Source organism: Felis catus, chromosome D3, assembly GCF_018350175.1.
Source record: "Felis catus isolate Fca126 chromosome D3, F.catus_Fca126_mat1.0, whole genome shotgun sequence".
In the NCBI taxonomy this organism is placed as follows: domain Eukaryota; kingdom Metazoa; phylum Chordata; class Mammalia; order Carnivora; family Felidae; genus Felis; species Felis catus.
The window spans coordinates 7962239-7984554 of NC_058379.1; the positions used below are offsets into that span (position 1 = coordinate 7962239).

The window sequence follows — 22316 nt, forward strand, 5'->3', positions numbered from 1 at the left end:
GGGAGTCAGAGTTTGAGCCCTTCCCCTCTGGTTTGTCCTTGGAGGTTGGACTGTGTGCACTGCCCTCACATCTGTACCTGACTTGAGGCTCGGCACTGTCTGCCTCATTGCCAGGGTTTGAGGACTGAGTCACTTAGAGGACATGTGCTCTTTATAGGGGTAGAATCTTAGTCGCATTGGCTGTGACGGGAGGGAGAAACCTTCCTGGTTTCCACTTCTCTGGCAGTGAATGTGCTTCTGTGTACTTTCTTTTGGCACCTGTCCTACTATGGGCGTGAAGGCACTAACCAGGGGCCTCTTCCAAGGGTGTGTGCTCACCTCCAGTGGACTCCCGCCCTGCTGTGCCTGCCCCTGTGCTGTAATTCGTAGTGCTCAGAGCACAGTCTGGGTGTGTGCTCATCCTCTACTGGCTCTGTCACCTTGGGCAAGCCACTTATCCTCCCTCTCCAGTCCCCTCATCTGAGAAATGGCATCTCTCATAGGGTCATTATTGGAAAAATAAGGTAATATCATACGCAAAAAGATGATCACAGTAGCAAGCGTTCGGCAAATATCCACCATCACTCCTGTCACCGTCCTTGTCATCGGCTGCTTCTGCCTGGCACACTTGCTGCTCTCTGGTCAGCTGCTCAGTGTTCAGGTCCGTGGCTCCTTATGTACCATTCTCATCTCCAAAGCCTCTGAAAACTCATCTTTTTTTTTTTTTTTTTTTTTTTCCCTTTACTACTCATCTGGCAGCAATACCTGACATGAATGTCCATGTATGACGTGTGGGCCGATTTATCCCTCTTCTGGTGTTAGGGCTGCCAAGCTTCTCCTGTGTGTGACAAGGGGCACTCGAGACCTCATTGGGGTGCAGTGTAAGGACTGGTGGGAGGGGGCCACGAGACCTTCGCTAGGGGAAGGCAGAGTAGCTTGTGTGGGAGCAGCCCCTTCCCCGAGGCAGCTGGTGGTGACAGGCCCATCTGTGGGTCTCCCTGGTGACAGCGCCGCTGTCCGGGCCACCTCACAGCTCAGGGTGGCCGTGACCGAGTGAGCGTGGAGTGGCTCTGTGGCAGCGGCAGGGTCAGGATGGGGTTGATGAGGACCAATGGGCCACCAGAGCCAGGTCTGGTGTCTCCCTTTTCCCCTTTGGAGCTCAGGGCAAGCTGTGGGGGATAAAGATCAGGGGAGCAGCACTTCCAAGGTGAGCACCTCAGCCGTCAGACAGCTTTGCAGTTCCCTTGAATGTTGCAGGCTGCTAGGAAGATGAATTGGAGGGAAGGGTCCACTTAGGTGTCAGTACTGAAGTGGGGTGCGTGTGTGAGATCTTCATTCTGCGCAGGGACCACTGCACTGGAGAAGAGACGGATGAAAGGTGGACGGTGTTTCCTTCTGATGTGGCTGTTTCTGGATAGCCCCTGTGGTCTTGGGGGAAGGTGGTCCCTGGAAGGAGGACCCTTTGCACTGTTGTGATACATAGTAACCACACTTCTGGGCCCCCAGAACTGACTAGAGGAGCTAATTTTCTTAGGGATCCGGGTGTGGCAAGTGAGTGAAATTAAAAGGCTGGGACTGGACTGGAGATTAATTGGCTGCAAAGGGCGTTAAGCATTTGAGGCCAATTCGATCCGATGGTTTGGGGTAAGGAGTGTCTCCCTGACAGATGAACCATTTTTCAGCAAACTCTCCTGCTACTTGGAAATGTGCTTCAGACAATGCAGGCTACATCCTGGTCCCTCCCACTTTTAGTCCCAGGTGCACAGGGCCCTTCAGCAGACTCTGTCCTCCAGCGGTTGGCCCAGGAACTCCAGCACAGATCCTGGTTTGCAAGAGGCTCTGAGACTGCTGGCTGGGATATAAGGACCCCTGAACAGGACCTGTGGCTGGCTGGTTCACTCTTTCACATTTTTGCACTGCTTTCTGTTCATTTCCCTTCTGTTCTTCCTCTGAGTCACAGGGAAAGAAGCATTTGGAGCCCATTTAGAGAAGATCTTGAAGTCGGGGTTCCTTAGGGTTACTGTCTTATTCCACCTGGGTTTGTTTGGTTTATTGAGCACATCTGGTGTGCCAGGCCATCTTGTGAAAGGACAGTGGTGACAAGACTTTTGATAACCGCTTTCCTGAGTCTGCCTCATGGGGGAAGGCGCCCTGAACACAGGACAGGGAGGCTGCCAGAAGAAAGCAGTTGTAAACTGGGGCCTGCAGAAGAGTAGGCATTAGCCAAGCGGAGTGGGGAAGGGAGTCTGTGTTCCTGGCAGAGGGGACAGAGGCCTCCCGTGTGGCCGTGTACGGCCTCTCTCGGGAAGCACAAGTAGTGGGACCTGGCCTGAGGCGGGCAGGGGCCTCTGCCGAGGCATGGGGGCCCAGAAGGGTCTTGAGCCAGGACATGCTCTCAGAGGCAGGGTGTCCTCTTTTTACTTTCAGGGGCTGCCATAATAAACTACCCAAAACTGGGACACTTAACAGAAACTTACTCTCTCTCAGTTCTGAAGGTCAGAAGTCTCAAATCAAGGTGTTAACAGGACCATGCTTGCTCTGAAGGCTCTAAGGGAGGATCCTGCCTTGTCTATTCCAACTTTTGGTGGAGCCTTTGGTGGCCGCGGACTTCCTTGGCTTATAGACCCATTACTCCAGTCACATGGCCATCTTCCTGTGTCTCCACATGTGTTCCCTCTGTGCCTGTGTCCAGACTTCCCCTTTCATAAGGATGCCAGTTGTACTGGATTAGGGCCCACCCTAATGACCTTATTTTAATTGGATCGCCTCTATACAGGCCCTGTTTCTAAATAAGGTCGGAGCCTGAGGTCCTGGGGTTGGGACCTGAACACATCAGCTTCAGAGGCCCTGCGGCCCATCTCACCGGCCCTGTGTGCTCTCCCGCAGAACCGGGCGGTAGGTCGGCCCAAGGGGAAGCTGGGCCCGGCCTCCGCCGTGAAGTTGGCCGCCAACCGGACGACGGCGGGAGCTCGCCGGCGCCGGACGCGATGCCGCAAGTGCGAGGCCTGCCTGCGGACCGAGTGCGGAGAGTGTCACTTCTGCAAGGACATGAAGAAGTTCGGGGGCCCCGGGCGGATGAAGCAGAGCTGTATCATGCGGCAGTGCATCGCGGTGAGTGCGGCGGCTGCGGCCACGCGGGGAGGCCCCTGGGGGCCTCTCCCCACACCCCCAGAGCAGAACAGAGGTGGTGGCCCTGGCCCTCCTCTGAATCCAGACCCCACCTTCCTGGCTTGTTCTTCTGCTTGTTGGTCTGCCTCTTTTCTCCCTTAAAAGAGAATGTTGCAGCTGCAGAAACCCCTAGGAGGGGCTCCCTTGTGGGAAGAAAGGGGGCTCTGACCAGTGCCGTTTCAGATTCCACATCGCAGGACTTGGGGGCAGACTTACCTTGCTGGGCCCCTTTTTCTTCACAGGCTGATGGCCTTAGAACTGCTTCCTTCCCTAGATGACCGAGTACTTTGAAGTGTCTGCCATTAAAGATGTCAGCCTGTCCTGTCTGTGACCCCATTGCCAACATTTATGGTCCAGTTCATGACGGTTCTGGGCCCTCCCTTCCTTCCTGTCCTGCCTTCAAAGTCAGAGGTCCAGGTGGAAGGTCAGTGCCCTGCCTGAGGGGACTGCCCCAGATAAAGACGGCTGATTTATGGTGCCCAGGAGCCGGGCTGCTGCAGAGCCTGGCCGGCCCCTCCACACTACCTCACCCGCCCCAGCCTTGCTCCAGGGCGGGCCAATGGCACAGACCCTGGCAAAACATGGTCTGGGGGTCTGTCCCTGGATCCCTACAGCACACACCCCACCTTCTGCAGGGTGCTGCTCCCAGGTCCTCGGGGTCCTCCCTGTGGGAACGGTGATCTCTCTGCTCCTGTGGGAAAGCAGGCTCAGCAGGAGGGACAGGATTCCTGGGAGAGCTGCTCTGAAGGCCCAGCCTGGCATTGGGTGCACCTTTCTCTCCGGCTGCTGCTGCCCCTCTGAGCCCAGGGACTCCTTCCCCTTCTCCCTCCACACGTACTGCCTGCGTTTTTGTTTTTGTTTTAGTTTAGTGTTTTGTTTTTATTTTTTGTTTTCTTTCTTATGGTCAAAAACACAGAACAGAATTTACCATCTTAACCGTTTTTAAGTGTCCAGTATAGTCATAATACCTACATACTCGTTGTGCAAGCTGATCTCTAGAACCTTTTCATCTTGCCAAATGGAAACCCTATATCCATCCAACAACTCCATTTCCCCTCCCCCAGCCCCTGGCAACCATCTTTCTACTGTCTAAGTGTGTCTGCTTTAGATCCCTCATATAAATGGTATTTCTCCTTCCGCGACTGGCTCATTTCACTGAACATCGTGTTCTCAAGGTTCATCTACGTAGTGGCATGGGTCAGGATCGATCTTTCTTTCTTTCTTTCTTCCCTTTCTTTTCTTTCTTCCCTTTCTTTTCTTTCTTTTCTTTCTTTTCTTTCTTTCATAAATTCTGTGCCCAACCTGAGGCTTGAACTCACAACCCCGAGATCAAGAGTCGCATGCTCTACCAACTGAGCCAGACAGGCACCCCAGGATTTCCTTCTTTTTAAAGACTGAATAGTATTCCATCATTTGTATGTGCTGTGTTTCCTTTATCTGTTCCTCTGTTGATGGACGTTTAAGTTGCTTCTGCATCTCTTGGCTCTTGGGCACCGTGGGGGCGTCCAGTACCTCTCTGAGATCCTGTTTTGAATTCCCTTGGGTATATACCTGGAAGTAGGATTGCTGGATCATACGGTAGCTCTACTTTTATTGGTTTCAGGGACCGCCATGCTGTTTTCCGTAGAGGCTGCTCCATCGTACATTCCCACCAATGGTGTACAAGGGTTCCATGTTCTCCACATCCTCGCCAGCACTTGAGATTTACTGTTGTTTTGATAAGCAGTTGCCTGGATGGAAGTGAGGTGGTACTTCGTGGTGGTTTTGATCTGCATTTCCCTGATGATTGGTGACGTTGAGCATCTTTTCATATTTTGTTGGCCGTAGCTTCTTTGGAGAAATGTTTGTTTAAGTCCTTTGGCCATTTTTAAATTGGATTGTCTGTGTTTTTGTTGTTGAATTGGAGTTCTTCATGTGCCCTAGATACTAACTCATCATCACATACATTCGTGGGTTGCCTTTTCACTCTGTTGGTTGTTTTTCCTTTTGCTGTGCAGTTGTTGTTGGGTTACTTGTGTTTTTAATTGTTACCTCTACCCAGGTCATTTCCGTGGATTTCAGGAATGTCGGGAGTCCCCTTGAAATTAAATACAGGTTTTTGTCTGTGTGCCTACCTCTAGGTACATTTTTCTGGAGTGAGGGTCCATGTGACCCATCGCATGCTGTCAGGATTTACGATTTTGAGAATAGTGTCCCCTAAACACGGCATGTTGGCAGTGATCCAGCACTGTCTCTTCCTCTTCAGCCCTCCCCCGTCCCTGCCCTGTGTCCCAGGGCCAGTCATGGGACCTGTCTCTGATGTTACCTATGCTTTGCAGTCATGGTGCCTGCCACTGTGAGTGTTGGTTGAAGGAAACCTCAATTTTGTGTGTGTGTCTCCAACCTGATGTGGCTTTCGGAACTAATAGCAAGTGTCGTCTTGGCCTGACCGTTAGGGTCCTCTTTACTCTTCTTCCAACTTTTCCACGTTGCTGGGGCTCTTCCTGCCATGGTTTACCCGCCTCTGACACACGCAGGCCACCTCTCCTCCCTTTCCAGGCTCTTCTTTCTTGATGTGCTGCTGTCTCTCTCCTCCCTGTGAGGCTCCATCCCTTCGCACCGTCCAGCACCATCTCCCTGCTGGCTCGGGCCTGGGTTCCCCTTGTCAGTCTCTGCGGTAGCTTCGCCTGTGGTTCTGCCTGCCAGTTTCAGACTCAGTCCCCTACCCTCGCCCATCCCATCACAGACCGTCTTCTGGCCACCAGGTGCTCCTCACCCGGCACCCCAGCTTTGGGCTCTCCGCACTCCCCTGCCCCCGGTGGCCTGGCCTGCTCCCAGTGGCTGAGCGCGTCTGGCTCTTGCTTCTCTGTCCTCTTTCGCGTGGGTTGGTGGTCCCTTTTCCTTTTCCTGCTCCTCACTTCTCTGCGCCTGCAGGAGCCCACATTCTCGGTCCTGGGAGTCCTCCGGAAACCAGCCTCTTGCTGCTCCCATAGCACTTGCACATGACTTTCCCATGTCTTCCTAGGATTTCAGCATGTTCTGTCTTCATCTTCCCAAACAGCTCGGGGGAGCAGCTGCCTTCCTCATCACTGTTCCCCTCTTGGTTGCTTGCTTCAGGCTTCAGCAGATGTTTATTAAGTATTTGTTGAACACATGATGGCTCTTTCGCCTTCAGTGTTCTATTTATTTGAACTCAAATGTTTGTGCCATTTTATAGACTTTTCACTTAGTAGTGGAGCCTGTATCGCCTTTTTGAAGCTCTGTTAATTCAGTGTGATAAAAATTGACTGTGTGCTTCATCTGGATCCCAGGTACAGGGAGGGTGGGTGTGTAAAGGGGGGAGAGTGTAAGTGGCTCGACTCTGTCTGCAAAGGGTTTATGGTTTAGCACATCAGTTCTCAAACGTTGTGGTTTTGGGAATTCTGTACCCTCTAAAAAATTATGAGCCCCCCCCCCCCACCGCAAAAGCTTTATTTATGTGGGTTATTTATTATTATTCAAAATTAAAATGGAGAAGTTTTAAAAATACTTGGAATTCATTTAAAAAGAACAAACTTGGGGCACCTGGCTGGCTCAGTTGGAAGAGTGTGCTACTCTCGATCCCATGGTCATGAGTTTGAGCCCCATGTTGAGTGTAGAGATTACTTAAATAAATAAAACTTTAAATAAAAAATAAAAAGAACAAACCCACTACATGTTAACACAAATGACATTTTTATGAGACCTAGCTACGTTTTCCAAAACAAAAGTGATTAATAGGAAGGATGGCGTTGTTTTATGTTTGTGTAAATCTTTTCTTTTATGTTTGGTTCATTAGACAAGATTTGCATTTTCATATATATGTCTGTCTTCATTCTGTCGCAATACATTGTTTTGGAGCAACTATGTGAGGAAAATGTGGCCTGGTACAGATCCCTAGTTGGAAAGGGGAGGAGTATTTTAGCAGTCTTCCCAGTAGGGGTGGAAATCTCTGGTACTCCACCAGAACGCAACAGGTGGCAGTTTCTTAAAGGTTAGTTGCATTGTGGAATCTGAAACTGTATCAATGAACTTGTCATGCTGTTACATTAAAATTCATTAGTCTTTCCTTGCCCCCGGAAAAGCTCATTTGCTCATGCATGATGTTACAACATCACACGTGGGGTCATTTGGAAAAACTGGCTCACTGAGTTATACAGATTTTCCAAATAGGGGCAAACAGTGTTATACTATGTAAAAACAACAACAACAACAAAAAACCCCACACATTTGTTGACCCGCCGCCAGTCTTCTCTGAAGAGTCTTTAAGTGTGATTAGGAAGCTGCCCAGTTCATGGTGGCTAGTGTAGGTTTTCCAAAATTCTAATTTTTGTTTTTAAAGTTTGAATTTTATCATCTGCAACGGATGCTGTAAGTTTGTTTTTGTGGACGTGACCGGCTCATTTCATCTTTGAGAAACTTGCCAATACTTTTTTTTTTTTTTTTAAATTCAGTTGCTCTGTCAAGTAGAATGATGTTCTATGCAGAAAATGACCAAGTCAGGTCACAACTTAGTCACGAGTGCTTTTCCTTTAGATAACCATCGTCCTTTGGTATGCAGCAGGGGCACCTGATGCACACTTCCTATTTTGTCGTACAGAATATTAAAAGGTTATGTTTTCAAGGGTCAAAGATTTCATAAAATTAGTAATTTTTTACTGCTTCATCAAAGACCTTCTTCAGTGAAGCCGGTGGTCTTTGTAATAAGCGTGTGGCAGGGACAAACTCAGTACTGCCCCGACGAGGACCGGCAATGTCCCTTACCAGTGCAAATGTCAGCATAGTTGAAAAAGGCAGATAGCATCTTAGTGTTACCCTGAAGATAGTTTTGACCCTGCGGACCTCCCTGTAAAGGTTGTGGGGACCCTGGAGTCCTTGGACGTGCTTTGATGGCCGCTGGTGGTGCACAGCCTCAGTCCCCCACAGGCTTGGGCTCAGTTCACACCCCACCTCCTCCTTCGGGTCTTGACTCGCATGGGACGCTGTCCCTGACCTCCATGTTCCAAATGAGCCCCTTCCACCCCTCATCTGGCCCTCCTTGCTGTATGTTTCTCCGTGTCCCTTGTCACAGCATATCCTGTTGGTTTTCTTTGTCTGCCCCCCTCCATGAAAATGTAAGCTCAGGATGGCAGAGATATTTATTTGTCTTGTCCAGTGCCATTCCCAGCATTTAGTATCTGGCACAAAGAGATAGTAGCCTGATGAGTATTTGAACGAACGAACGAATCAATGAATGAATGACAGGCAGTGGCTGAGCCAGTTCTCTGCTGCCTCCTGGCCTTGGACCTGCTCCCCACGGTTCTGGCCCCTGCTGACTTCGCTGTGCTCTCTCCGGCTCTTCAGCCAGTGCTGCCCCACACCGCCGTGTGCCTGGTGTGTGGCGAGGCAGGGAAAGAAGACACAGTGGAAGAGGAAGAAGGAAAGTTTAACCTCATGCTAATGGAGTGCTCTATCTGCAACGAAATCATCCACCCCGGATGCCTTAAGGTGAGCAGTCCCGGGGGGGGTCTGGCTGTGCTGCTCGGCACCCCCATTGAGCACCTCTGGTGGTGCTGATGCTGGGGGACAGTGAGCTTCCTTCCCCAGAGGACCTCTGAGTCTGGGGGGGTTCTGAGTGTCAGATAACAAGCCGAGGGCAAGAAGGGTCTGCAGTAGCTCAGACCTCCCACCTGTGGCTTTGAGGGAATGAACACATACCCCCCCCTACCCCCCACCCCCCACTCCCCACTAAGACAAAACCAGAGAGAGTTCCCAGAGTCTTGCACTGAGACCAGAGGGAGAGACTGGGTGGTTGTGCTGCTCGCTGGAATCCTGGCTCCGGGCTTCTGGGAGAACAAAGCCTGGGCCTGGGAGGGCGGACCCTGTGACGACAGGTGGTTGCACCAGTGTCCCTTTGTGCTGAGAACCTGCTCCCTTGGTGTGTCCAGGGCAGGGCTGCCTTCTTGTGGGGACCACTGTGCTGTGCCTGCCTGTCTCAGGCAACAGGTTCTACCTCTGCAAGCAGGAGACTGCTCTGGGCTTGTCCCCAGAGAATGTTGTCAGCCCTCTCAGCCCAGGTGTCAGCCTCAGTGTATCTGTGTGTGTGTTTTTTAATGTTTATTTATTTTGAGAAAGAGAGAATGTGAGCAAGGGGGGAGGGGAGAGAGAGAGGGAGAATCCCAAGCAAGCTTCCCACTCCGCACAGAGCTGGACGTGGGGCTCAATCTCACAACCAGGAGATCATGACCTGAGCCGAAATTAAAAGTCGGACGCTTAACTGACTGAGCCGCTTAGGTGCCCCTGTGTGTGTGTTTTAGAAAGATTGAGGTGGGCTTGCCCCGAATACTACCTCAGCTCTGAAATGTCTCTTTTCTTTGGTGGCAGTAGTGGGGGCTTGTTGCAAGGCTCATCCTCCTGCACACACCTCACAGTCTGAAGGGGCACTGTGATTGCTCCCTGGCTTTGGAAGTCAGACTTGATGTTTTAGTTGCCTGGTTACTTCTGTCTCCCAGATCAGAAGCTCCTCAAGGGCAGGGACAGCACCTCTGTGTTGCTCACACCTAGCACCCAGTGCTACTAAATGACTGAACAGGCCCTGGGCCCATTGCTTCCCCTAGGTTAACTTACTGAATTGTTGCAGAACAGTGGTGAGACAGGTACATTCCATTCCATGATGGAGGGCACTGGCCCACAGAGATGGAGTGATTTGCCCGGGATCACTGAGCTAGTAAGAGGCAAAGTTAGGATTTGACCCCTGGCCTGAATCCAGAGCCACCTGTCTTAACCACCTTTGTTTTGTCTTGGTCAAGGATGGGCTAGAAGTGACATCTGGGAGGGGGCTGTTGGTGTTCCTGGCAGGTGTGGCATATTCTGCCCCCTCCCTGCTTGCTGACTGGCGTGTGCCCTTCGCAGATTAAGGAGTCAGAGGGCGTGGTCAACGATGAGCTTCCAAACTGCTGGGAGTGTCCAAAGTGTAACCACGCTGGCAAGACCGGGAAAGTGAGTGCCGGGCTCCAAGTCCCAGGGGTCAGCCCGGGAGGGGCAGACCTTGGCCTTGTCAGATGCGGCCTGTCGGTGCGCTGTGGGCCAGCGGGGTGCCGCGGGTTCCCGGAGGGGGGCAAGTCCAAAGATATACAGTTTGTTTGTTCCTTCTCTCTTTTTGGCCTACAAGCAAAAGCGTGGCCCTGGCTTTAAGTATGCCTCCAACCTGCCCGGCTCCCTGCTCAAGGAGCAGAAGATGAACCGGGACAACAAGGAAGGGCAGGAGCCTGCCAAGCGGAGGAGTGAGTGTGAGGAGGCGCCTCGGCGCAGGTCAGATGAGCACCCCAAGAAGGTGCCCCCGGATGGCATCCTGCGCCGAAAGTCAGACGACGTGCACCTGAGGAGGAAGCGGAAATACGAGAAGCCCCAAGAGCTGAGTGGACGCAAGCGAGTACGGAGCGGGAGGAGCGGGCAGCGAGGGGTGGCCTGGCCGGTCCCGGGTGCAGGGCGCACAGGCGGGGGCGGGGACGGGCAGCGGGGAGAACTCGGGGTCCTGGCCTCTGGCTGCCCTGAGCAGGTCACATAAGTCCCGAGAGCCCGGCCCAAAAGAAAGGAGGGGAAAACCAGCGAGTCACTCCTCTTCCCACCCCTTTAGGCCTCGACGCTTCAAACGTCCCCCGGTTCCTCCTCTCACCTCTCGCCGAGGCCCCCTCTAGGCAGCAGCCTCAACCCCTGGTGGAGATCCAGTCTCACTTACTTCCAGCAGCAGGTGCTCCCACGTCGCCCCGCCCTCCTGAGGCCCTGGGGACTTGCGAGCCCCGGGCTGCCCCCGCCCCCCCCTCCCCGCCCCTGCGGTCTTCCAGCCCATTGCCGCAGCCGCTCCGAGGCATCTGTGCGCCGCAGCTTCCCGGGCCCCAGTCCCGGATCACTGGCTGGTGGTTCTGGCGTGGGGCCTGAGAAGCTGAAGCTGCCGCGGGGAAGCCCTGTGGATCTGGAAACCTCGGAGGATCCTGGCAGCCCCGCTTCGCCCAGCGGCTCTTCCCGCTTCGGCCACGAGGTGGCGCCTGGTTGTCGTTTCCCAGCTCCAGCCATTAAGGCTCCGCTGGGAACCCTGCAGGCCCCGCCTCCAGGACCGGCTCCCACAGCCAAGTCCAACCTCAGTGGGCGAGTGCGCACCTCAGGGTCTGGCCGAGGGTGGGAGGTCAGTTGGGTGGGAACAGTTGGACCACACTTCTCCCCTTCCAACGTCTAAAAGCAGCAGGCAGGGACCACCGTGTTTCAGCCTCAGTGGAGGAGATGGGATTTGTGGGAAAGGTGGCCCTCCAGCCCCTACTCCAGAGACTGTGGACTTGTGGTGGGGCAGAGTGTAGAGGGGACCGAATCCCACGAACCCTGGGAGCAAGCTCTGCATGCTTTCTTTCCTGTGACAGCTAAAACCTGGCAAAGAAGATAAGCTTTTCAGGAAAAAGGTACCGTCTCCCCCCCACGCCTGCTCCTGGGTCATTGGGTCGCTGTGGGAGGGTGGGGAGGCAGCCCCGAGCCGAGGGGCTGAGCTGCCCTCGCTCCCCCCTCCTCCCTCAGCGGCGGTCCTGGAAGAACGCCGAGGACCGGATGGCCCTTGCCAACAAGCCTCTCCGGCGCTTCAAGCAGGAGCCAGAGGATGACCTGCCCGAGGCGCCCCCCACCGCCCGGGAAAGCGACCACTCCCGTTCAAGCTCCCCTACCGCTGGGCCCAGCACCGAGGGGGCAGAGGGCCCTGAGGAGAAGAAGAAGGTGAAGATGCGCCGGAAAAGGCGGCTTCCCACCAAGGAGCTGAGCAAGGAGCTGAGCAAGGAGCTGAACCAAGAGATCCAGAAGACCGAGAACAGCCTGGCCAACGAGAACCACCAGCCCATCAAGTCAGAGCCCGAGAGCGAGAGCGAGGAGCCCAAGCGGCCCCTGGGCCTCTGCGAGCGCCCCCACCGTTTCAGCAAGGGGCTCACCGGCCCCCCCCGGGAGTTGCGGCACCAGCTGGGGCCCGGCCTGCGGAGCCCACCCCGTGTCATCTCCCGGCCCCCTCCCTCCGTGTCCCCGCCCAAGTGCATCCAGATGGAGCGACATGTGATCCGGCCGCCCCCCATCAGCCCCCCGCCTGACTCACTGCCCCTGGACGATGGGGCGGCCCACGTCATGCACAGGGAGGTGTGGATGGCCGTCTTCAGCTACCTCAGCCACCAAGACTTGTGTGTCTGCATGCGGGTCTGCAGGACCTGGAACCGCTGGTGAGGGGCCGAGCTTGGATGGGGAGGCGGCCAGGGACCGGCACCGTGTTGGGCTCCAGGCTAAGGCTTAGACTAGACCAGGAATGGCACATGCGTGGTATGTGTCTCCACAAGTCACTCATGGTCGTCTTTCCTTCCTTCTAAGCTCAGTCCAGCTTAATTCTTCTTCTCAAAGAGTTCCAGGTGGCTACAGCAATCTGGTCACGCTGGTCTTGTCAGAAGAGGTGAACCCTATTTGATTGCTTGATTCGGCCCTTGGAAGATGAACTGGGGACCAGGTGGAGTCCTTGTCCTTAAAGAGGTAGTCCAGGTTAAAAGCAAGTGTTCCAGTTACTGATCTTAATTTCAGCTTCGATGTTTCCTAGCTCTCTGGCCTTTGCCAGGTGACTTACCTTTATCTGTAAAAGGGCATGATACGGTGTCTGCCTGGAGCATTCTTGTGAGAAGTGGTGTGTAGGGGGTGTGGTAGAGGCCTCAGTAAATACTTAATGAAGAGCAGGTACTGGCACCTTCCATGGGGGCCTGGGGCCATCAGAGGAAAGGTGCCCAGGTGTGGGCAGGACAGGAGTGAAACGGAGAAGGATCCAGAGGGCGGAGTTAAGGAGCTCCCCCTCCTCCGAACGTGGCAGTGGGGTGAGCTGCCACGGCAGTGCAGGGGGCCAGCTTCAAGTCTGATGACACCCCCTCTGCTGGACCTGGCCCCCAGGTGCTGCGATAAGCGGTTATGGACCCGCATCGATCTGAACCACTGCAAGTCCATCACGCCCCTGATGCTGAGTGGCATCATCCGGCGGCAGCCTGTCTCCCTGGACCTCAGCTGGACCAATATCTCCAAGAAACAGCTGAGCTGGCTCATCAACCGGTTGCCTGGTGAGCACTGGGCCAGGGACCCTGGAGGTGCAGTGGTGGGGGCTGGGTGCATCGCCTGACCTGCCAGCCCTCCCCTGTCCCCCAGGGCTCCGAGACTTGGTGCTGTCGGGCTGCTCGTGGATCGCCGTCTCAGCTCTCTGTAGCTCCAGCTGTCCTTTGCTCCGGACCCTGGATGTCCAGTGGGTGGAAGGACTAAAGGATGCCCAGATGCGGGATCTCCTGTCCCCGCCCACAGATAACAGGCCAGGTGAGTGGCCGGGCCCAAGGGGGTCGATGCAGAGGCAGTCTGACCAGGCTCTGCCGTTGGATCTGGTTTTCACTACAGGCCCCACCCGGTGCACGGGTTCTCAAGCCTTCTCTGGTCCCAGCCCTTTCCGGAGGATGCTGTTATGTTCTCACTCAGCTTCAGGCAGAGAAGGGACCACTGAGAGCAGAGGCTTCTTTGCGCACCCAGGACTTCACTGTGGGGGCTTTGCATGCATCTGGCTACTTCTCTGTTAATTTGTCCTTCGTTGGCTTCAAGCCTCCGTGAGCACGGGGGTCAGTGTAGTTGGAGATGAGCTCACAAGATGGAACCTTCCTGGCTTGGGTTGTGAGGGTCATTGCTCCCTGCCTGTAGCTCAAATGAGGAAACCCTGGTGATCAGAGATGCTGTGCAGTCTCTGCTCTAGTTGGCTGAGGACTGCTGGGTAGAATGTGGGGTGTGTTTCTAGACGTTCTGATTTTTCAGGAATCTAGAAGTGGGAGAGTTGATGTGGAACCCTTATATTTTTAAACGTGGGAACCAGTTTGGGGAAACAATGGCTAAGTGAAGCTGAAGTGTGACATGTGGCCAGTAGGCCCTCTAGAGTGTTAGGTCATTGTGACCACATTTCCCCGGTCAGGTTGACATGCCGCCTCTCTCCTTCCTGCCCCCTCAGGTCAGATGGACAATCGGAGCAAGCTCCGGAACATTGTGGAACTGCGTCTAGCAGGCCTGGACATCACAGATGCCTCCCTGCGGCTCATCATACGCCACATGCCCCTGCTGTCCAAGCTCCACCTCAGTTACTGTAACCATGTTACCGACCAGTCCATCAACCTGCTCACCGCTGTGGGCACCACCACCCGAGACTCCTTAACCGAAATCAACCTATCAGGTCAGTCAGAGGCACCCAGCAGGCTCTGCCTGGGACCCTGGGGGACAGGCTGGAAATTTCACCTTTGTGGGGAAATCCGCCGTGTGCCTGCTGTTACAGGGTCACAGGGTCAGGGCTGGGACGTACCTGAAAACAAGACAGACAGCCTGGGCTGGTGGAGAAACCTTGAGCACAGGAGTTATCACTGGATTGGTAATGATTGCTGCCAAAAGATTAGTGCTGGTGGCAGCGAGAGCACGCGCCAGTGGTTCCTGACCCGCAATACGGGCTGGAGGAACTGCTCCCCGGTGGTGCCCACAAGCCGGCTCCCGAAGCGGAGAGGAGAGCAGGGGAGCCGCGGGCTGTGAGGCCAGGCAGGCTTTGATCCCTGAGGTAGCTCAGCGTCTGCTGGGGTTATGTGTCCTCGCTTATGTGACCCTGCTAGCAAGGGGCCCGTCGGAGAGAAGGAAGCCGTACAGCTGGTGTTGCTGCGGTCCTGTGTCTGCAGAGCCCGCGCTCCCTCTACTCGCCCGTGGGGCCGGAGTCGGGTTTTAAGGCCCTGGGGGTGACTGACAGTAATGGGTCAGGCTGTGGATGTAAGATTTACACAAACCCTCAAAAAATGCTTTTTTCTCCAGAAATTAACAACTAATAAAGGCCACCTTCACCTCACGCTTAGTAGCTCAACAGCTTCCTGTCAGCTGTGCCACATTTGAGGAGGAATGGGGGAGTTGGTGGTACGAGAGAGTTCTGTACCGAGGAAGCCATCCCTGCTCCTCCTCGGGGAGTCGCGGCAAGGGCCGTCCCGCCCCCGTGTTGGCAGAGAGGAGAGAGCCAGGCAGGGCTGACCATCCCGACTCCAGGCTCCACTCGAGGTCTTACACGGATGCCGGGGCTGTCCTGCGGACGAGGGCCTGGGTGCGCCTTGGTGTTACAGCGACTGTTTACTGTCGGTTGCCCTGCGTGTGGAGCGGAGATTCCCCTGCAGTGCCGTCGCGTGCAAACGCGCTTCTGTGTTTTTCCACGAAGCTCACCCCTTGGCCTCAGTACATAGAGGTGTCTCGAGTTCCTGTTCAGAGCCATGCCGGACGGGAAGGCAAACTTTGAGACCCAGTCTCTTTTAGGTTCATTGCTTTTTAAAAAGTTTTCCCTTGCCATCAGGATAACTAGTTAATGGTAAAAAGTCTGGCACAACAAAGAGGACAGTTGACCTGTTTCAGGACCTATGAACGTGAAGCATATGGTCTAGAGACAAAGTCAAGTCACAGTTGTCGAGCTTTCATTATTAGGCTGCGTGTTCCTCTAGATTACTTATTTGGGTGCTCACCACCCCCCCCCGCCCCCGCCCGGCCAGGCAACCACCTTAAATTCTTTCTCCCAGTGTCTGTCTCTGTACTTGCACACCTTGATTTTTTTTTCCACTCAGGCATTCTGTACTTACTGGCTTGCTGTGTAGAACACAGGATTGCTGCTCTTACATCGTCTCTCCCCTTATCTTTCCGATTCGTGGTTAAGTCTCTTTCTGTGGCCGCATAAGTATCGTCCACTGTTGAACTAAATAGTGCATTATGAGTACATTTCCCTTGTATAAATTTTCTTTTTCCTAGAGTTAATAATTGCGTCTTTTTTTGTTTGCCTAGTCTCTAAGCAGACCCTACAACAGACCTGAATACCGTTCTTCCCTCACACACAAACTCCTCTCTGTGGCCCCAGCCAGTTGTGGGTTTTTGGTTTTTGTTTTTTAATGTCTATTTTTGAGAGAGCGTGCGGGCAGGGGAGGAGTAGGGAGAGAAAGGTAGAGGACCCAAAGCAGGCTCTGTGCTGACTCGTGGGGCTCGAACTCAGGAAACTCGAGATCATGACTGGAGCCAAAGTCACTTAACTGGCTGAGCCCCCCAGGCACCCCGGGCCCTGACCAGTGTTTGGTGGGAGCCCTTTCTCCTGGACTCCCTTCCTGTCTGTTTTCTCCTCCTAGACTTCTACCTGCTGCCAGCCTAGAAATTTTCTTGGTCTCTGTCTTGTGTAGGGTCCCTATTTTCCTTGACCCCATGTTTCTTCTTGTCTCTCTGATTTCACGGAGGACATCTAGACTTGGTACGTCCGAAAATGGTTTTATTATCCCTCACATTGAACTGATAGCTGGATCTGGCAACTGTGATGTTTCAGAAAGTGGGCGCTTCCTTCTCTGCATTCAGAGTCCAAATCCAAAACCATTTGATTCTTCTTCCTTCAGTGAATATTTTCTCTAATCAAAAGTTTTAGTTTGTTTCTAGTTTTCTGTAATTGTTGAGTCTTGCTTTGAATCTGTTTTCATCCACCACACTCATGACCCCTTTTGATTTTTCAACCTAGAAACAAATGTCCTTCAGTTCTAGGAAACTTCATTGAATTATTTCTCAATTTCCTTTTCTTCTGTTTTCCACCTGTAGGTCTTCTCATTTTTCTGAGAGTTTCTACTTTATCACACAATTCATATACCGAGTTTTTTACTGTTGTTTATGTAGGTCAAACAGTGAAAACACGGGCAGTTTCATATGGTTCAACTGATAATTTTAAAAAGTTTTTTTAATGTGTATTTTTTAGAGACCGCACACAAGCAGCGGTGGGGCAGAGAGGGAGACACAGAATCTAAAGCAGGTTCCAGGCTCCGAGCTGTCAGCACAGAGCCTTATGCAGGGCTCGAACTCAAGAACTGCGAGATCATGACCTGAGCTGAAGTCAGATACTTAACTGACTGAGCCATCCCTCAACTGATATTTTTTAATATTACAGCTGTATCTTACTCTCTGAACTCCCCCCCCCCACCACCACCATCCTACTATCCTCTCCCCTTTCTGTTATCTGAGCTTTTTTTTTTTTTAAAGACTTTATTTTTAAGTACTCTCTACACCCAACGCGGGGGTCAAACTCACAACCCCCACCGACTAGGCCAGCCAGGTGCTCCCCTTCTCTGAACCTCGGTAGAGTAGCCTGAGGATATTGACAGCTTTATTTTCTTCTCCAGGCTTACATGGTTTCCTTCAAACGTAGTCAGTGGCCCTCATAAGAGATCTTCCTTGGATTTAGTGTCAACACGGGGTTGTCCACACTAAGGTGATCAGAGGCTGGCGACACACGTTGGAGCAGTCAGTCATTGTGTGGTCAGTATAGGTGGTTTCTTTGGGGGAAACCAAGACGTGAGATCTTTGAGAGGTTTCTCTTGAGCTGGTCAGGGTTGCCAAAAGGATTCTCCTTGACCTCCCAACTGGAGGGTGCAAGCTAGACTGCCCAGTGTCCTGGGGCCTGGCAGGGGAAGGAAGCCGGGGATGTCAACAGCAGGTACGTTTCCCCCCTAGACCCTGATTTTGAATGGGTGCCCCAGCCTGGTGCTCAGACCAGAGACTTTCTCTCTCTTATATCAACATCTAGGGAGGGAATCAAACAGCCACCAATCTAGCCCCTTCATTAGCTCCACTTCCAGTGTGCCTGTTTTTTTTTGTTTGTTTGTTTGCTTGCTTTACATTTTATTTATTTTTGAGAGACAGAGACAGAGCATGAGCTGGGGAGGGGCAGAGAGAGAGGGAGACACAGAATCCGAAGCAGGCTCCAGGCTCCGAGCTGCCAGCACAGAGCCCGACATGGGGCTCGAACCCACAGACTGCGAGATTGTGACCTGAGCTGAAGTCAGCCGCCCAGCCGACTGAGCCACCCAGGTGCCCCTCAAGTGTACCTGTTCTTTCTCCTGCCTGAACCCTTGGGGGTTTTACAGAATGAATCGCTTCTCTGCTTTCCCTTCAGCCTATTTAGGTTAAGCTTTCTCAAATCTATGTTATCTCTTCTCCAACTTAACAGAATTAAAAAAATTATGGTAAAATACATAAAATTTACTGTTTAAGTATACAGTTCACTAGCATATAAGTTCATTTACATTGTGTGCAAACTGCCCCCCCACCCCTCTCCAGAAATTTCACCCCATCATAAACTCTATATCCACAAACTAACTCCCCATTCCTCTTTCCCCCAGCCCCTGACAATCTCCATGCCGTCTCTGTGAACTTGACTTTTTTAGGGACCTTATGTAAGTGGAATTATATAACAGTGTTTTTTTGTGTGTGACTGGCTTGTTTTAATTAGCATAATGTCCTCAAGGTTCATCCGTGTTATATCAGGTGTCAGAATTTCCTGCCTTTTTAAAGTCGAATAGTATTCCATTGTACGTATAGACTCAGTTTTATTTATTTGTCCATCTGGACAGTTGGGTGGCTTCCACCTTTTGGCTGTTATGAATAATGCTGCTGGGAACATGGATGTACAAATATTTGTTCGAGTCCCTGCTTGCAGTTCTTTTTGGTATATACCCAGACATGGCCTAGCAGAATCACATGGTAATTCTAGGTTTAATTTTTTGAGGAACCACCATATTGTTTGCTGTAGCAGCTGCGCAGTTTTACATTCCTAATGTAATAGGACACAAAGGTCTCATTTTTCTCCACATCTTTGCTAAACTTTATTTTTTATAGCCATTCTAGTGGTATGAAGTGATATCTCAATGTAGTTTTGAAATACCTTTTTTTTTTTTTTAAAGTAATCTCTACACCCAACATTGGGCTCAAACTCACAACCCCAAGATCAACAGTCACATGCTCTACCAACTGAGCCAGCCAGGTGCCCCTCAACGTAGTTTTGTCTTGGGGAGTTAGCATTTTCCTCGTGATTAGTGGTGTTGAGCATCTTTTTGTTGATGGTGTATCATCTTTGGGAAATGTCTATTCATGTCCTTTTCCTGTTTTTTAATCAGGTTGTTTGTGGATTTTTTTGTTGTTGAATTGTAGGAGTTCTTCATATATTCTGGGTAGTAGTAATCCCTTGCCAGGATCCATGATTTGCAAATATTTTCACCCATTCTGCGTGTCTTTTCACCGTCTTGATAATGTCCTTTGCACAAATGTTTTTAATTTTGTGCTTTTGGTGTCATCTTTAAGAAACCATTGACAAATTCAAAGATTTTCCTATTTCCTTCTAAGAGTTTGGTAGTTTCAGCCCTTATATTTAGGTCTAAAGAATTTTGAGTTAAATTTGTATATGGTGTGAGGTAGAAGGTTCAGCTTCATTTGTTTGCATATGGATATCTAATTTTCCCAGCAGCATTTGTTGGAAAATTTTGTCTTTTTCCCTCTAAGTGGTTGTAGCACCTTGTCAAAAATCATTTGAACATTCAAGGGTTTAAATTCTAGGCTGTCAGTTATAGTCTGTTGGTTAGTCTGTATGTCGTCCTTAATGCATTAACACTATTCTGTGGCTTTGTAGTAAGTTTTGAAATCCAGAAGTGTGAGTCCTCCAATTTTGTGTTCCAGACTACTTTGGCAATTCAGGATCTCTTATACTTCTGCATTAATTTTAGGATGATTTTTCTATTTTTGCAGAAAACACTGTTGGTATTTTATAGCAACTTCATTGAATCTGTAGATTGCTTTGAGTTGTGTGGCCATTTTAACAATATTAAGTCTTCCCATGAGCCAGGGAAATCTCTCCATTTTTATCTTTAATTTCTTATAGCAGTGTTCTTAAGTATTCAGTGTACAAGTCTTTCACTTCCTTGGTTACCTTTATTCCTAAGTATTTTACTCTGTTTTACTCTGTTTGATGCTATTGTAAATGGAATTACTCATTTTCTTTCAGATTGTTCATTGCTAGTGTATAAAAATGCAACTGATTTTTGTGTGTTGATTTTGTGTCCTGCAACTTGGCTGAACTTTTTTACTTCTTTATGCCACCTCTAAACCTGGGACTTCAGTACCACAGCGCTAGCACAGGGCTCCTGATTGTATTTGCAGTTTGCCTTTACTGTTTTCATTCCTACTTAACGGAAAAATGCAAATGCAGAACTAGTGATGACAGGCCTTGAGATGAAGGCCACTCAGATGAAGGAAATCATCAGGCCAGAGGAGGGATCTCTGAGCCTCAGTTGGATGCTCACTGGCATTGAAGCCAGAGAACTGTGGATTCAGTTCTCACACAAAAGAGGGTGATAAAAGCAACGTACCAATCAATAGAATATGGGGTAGAGAAGTGTGTCTATAGTGGAGGGGGTGATGACGGATTCTGAATTCTGGTTTGCTCACTGTAGACAGCATCTCGTCAGCCCTTGTAGCACCTTGGGGTTTTCTGCACTTAGTAAGGGGGCTCCCAAGCATGCTGTACCTCGCTTCAAAGCACTGGTGCCCACACGAGGGAAAAGGATCCTCAGACGACCACAGAGATGGTCCAGAACGTATCTGAAGGGAATAAGCAGATAAGCACACAGTAATGGAGATGGGGAGGTGTTTTTCAACAGTAGATGGGAAAGGCAAGCTGTTTGATATATAGTGTGGCCCCATCTTTATTAAACAACATAGACAGGGGACCTATTTATGTGAGAACATATACATGTAAAGAAGCAATGGTAAGATTCTAAGTGATCCCACTTGAAACGGTCTGAATGCTTTTCAGGCCTATACTAACCTTTACAGTTTGGTAGATGGAACCTTTCCCTGTTTAAAGAGAGCTTTCAAGCAAGTGCAGTTTTCCCCAGGGCACGAGGGGCTGGAATATGCTCACGGGCCCTGTCCCGTTTCTTCATTGCTGAGGGGGGTGGTGGCGGGGGGCTCTGGGCCTCTGCGATTCCTCCACCTCATGTGTCCCCTCTTCTTTGCAGACTGCAATAAGGTGACTGACCAGTGCCTGTCCTTCTTCAAACGCTGTGGAAATATCTGTCATATTGACCTGAGGTACTGCAAGCAGGTCACCAAGGAGGGCTGTGAGCAGTTCATAGCTGAAATGTCTGTGAGTGTCCAGTTTGGGCAAGTGGAAGAAAAACTCCTACAGAAACTGAGTTAGTCCGAGGACAAGTATGTAAATAAGGGATGGGTGGGGAGAGGGGACACGGCCGAGGAGGGAAAAGACTTTAAAAAAAAAAAAAAAGGAGGGCTTTGATTTTCAATTTGGAACTTGGACAACAGACCACAGAACGTTCCATCTGCAAGTCTTGCCGAGGGAGAAGCTGTTCTGCCGCCTGTTCTGGGGCTGAATGAGCCGGACCCTTTCCTTTGGTCTGAATTCTAGCCGCACTGCTTTCTGGACCATTTCTAAGGCGGCCTTTACCAAGAAGACATTCCTGCCGGAGGAGGATGGACTCTGGAGAAATTCTCTTGCTGAAGAGCGAGCTTAGGAGTTTTTGCTGGTGGTGGTGTTTTGTCTTGGACGCCTCAGTCCTCGCAACCCCGGGGCTGGTGTCGACATACAGTGGGCCACACACCGCCTCTGCTGCCATCTTGACATTTTGTTTGGTTGGTTTTGTTACATCTTACATTATGCAGAACTATTTTTGTACAAATTGTTTAAAAGTTATTTATGCAAGGTTTGAATGCATACCTGTGTTTTTATTGTTTGAAGATTGCCAACTTTCCTGGTTTCCCTGAGGTAGGAGAGAACTTGACCTGTACTTCATCAACACAGATGCCCCATCTACACACGTGCCCAGATCTGGCAGAGCAGGCCAAGACCTTCCCGTTAAAAGCATGTTTAACTGGAAGTTGAGAGCCCGCTTTGGACGTCAAGAATTACCTAAGCATGTGGATCTATGTTAATTCTAGTCGAAGTAAGACACTCTGTACAGAATTCACCTATTTCTCAAAATTTTAAAATTCAGACTTCAGCCTTTGCACTCAGGAGGGTTTTGCGGCCAGCGCATGAGCTGTTGTACCTACACAGATTAATTTATACAGTGAGTCAAGTAGAATAAATGATCCAACATAGCCTTTCTTTTCCTTTTTTCTCTCCTTTGAGGTGAGTTGAGTTCTCGTTCAAGGTTTATAACATGGCTATTTCCTAGTTGTAAAGTTATGCCTCCATAAGTGCCATTCTTGTAAGGTGTTGTTTTCCTAGACCTTCCCCAAAGCGGTTTTACCTTTGTTGAATTTGTATAAACAATTGTACAAAAAAAGCA

The 22316-nt window shown here is 51.0% G+C and overlaps 1 protein-coding gene across 12 annotated transcripts in view; it reads left to right on the forward strand.

Moving 5' to 3' along the window:
- KDM2B (lysine demethylase 2B) overlaps positions 1-22316 on the forward strand; it is a 153436-nt gene extending 131120 nt beyond the window's left edge. For 8 of the 12 annotated variants that reach the window (XM_045041766.1, XM_045041763.1, XM_045041759.1 and 5 more), the window contains 11 exons: positions 2866-3090; positions 8488-8631; positions 10036-10122; positions 10286-10555; positions 10760-10873; positions 11535-11573; positions 11686-12365; positions 13072-13235; positions 13321-13482; positions 14156-14374; positions 21027-22316. In XM_045041766.1, coding sequence (XP_044897701.1) covers positions 2866-3090; positions 8488-8631; positions 10036-10122; positions 10286-10555; positions 10760-10873; positions 11535-11573; positions 11686-12365; positions 13072-13235; positions 13321-13482; positions 14156-14374; positions 21027-21208 — 2286 coding nt within the window. In that variant the 3' untranslated portion in view covers positions 21209-22316. The remainder of the gene's footprint in view (positions 1-2865; positions 3091-8487; positions 8632-10035; positions 10123-10285; positions 10556-10759; positions 10874-11534; positions 11574-11685; positions 12366-13071; positions 13236-13320; positions 13483-14155; positions 14375-21026) is intronic. The other 4 variants (XM_045041760.1, XM_045041762.1, XM_045041765.1 and 1 more) reach the window with 2 other exon arrangements.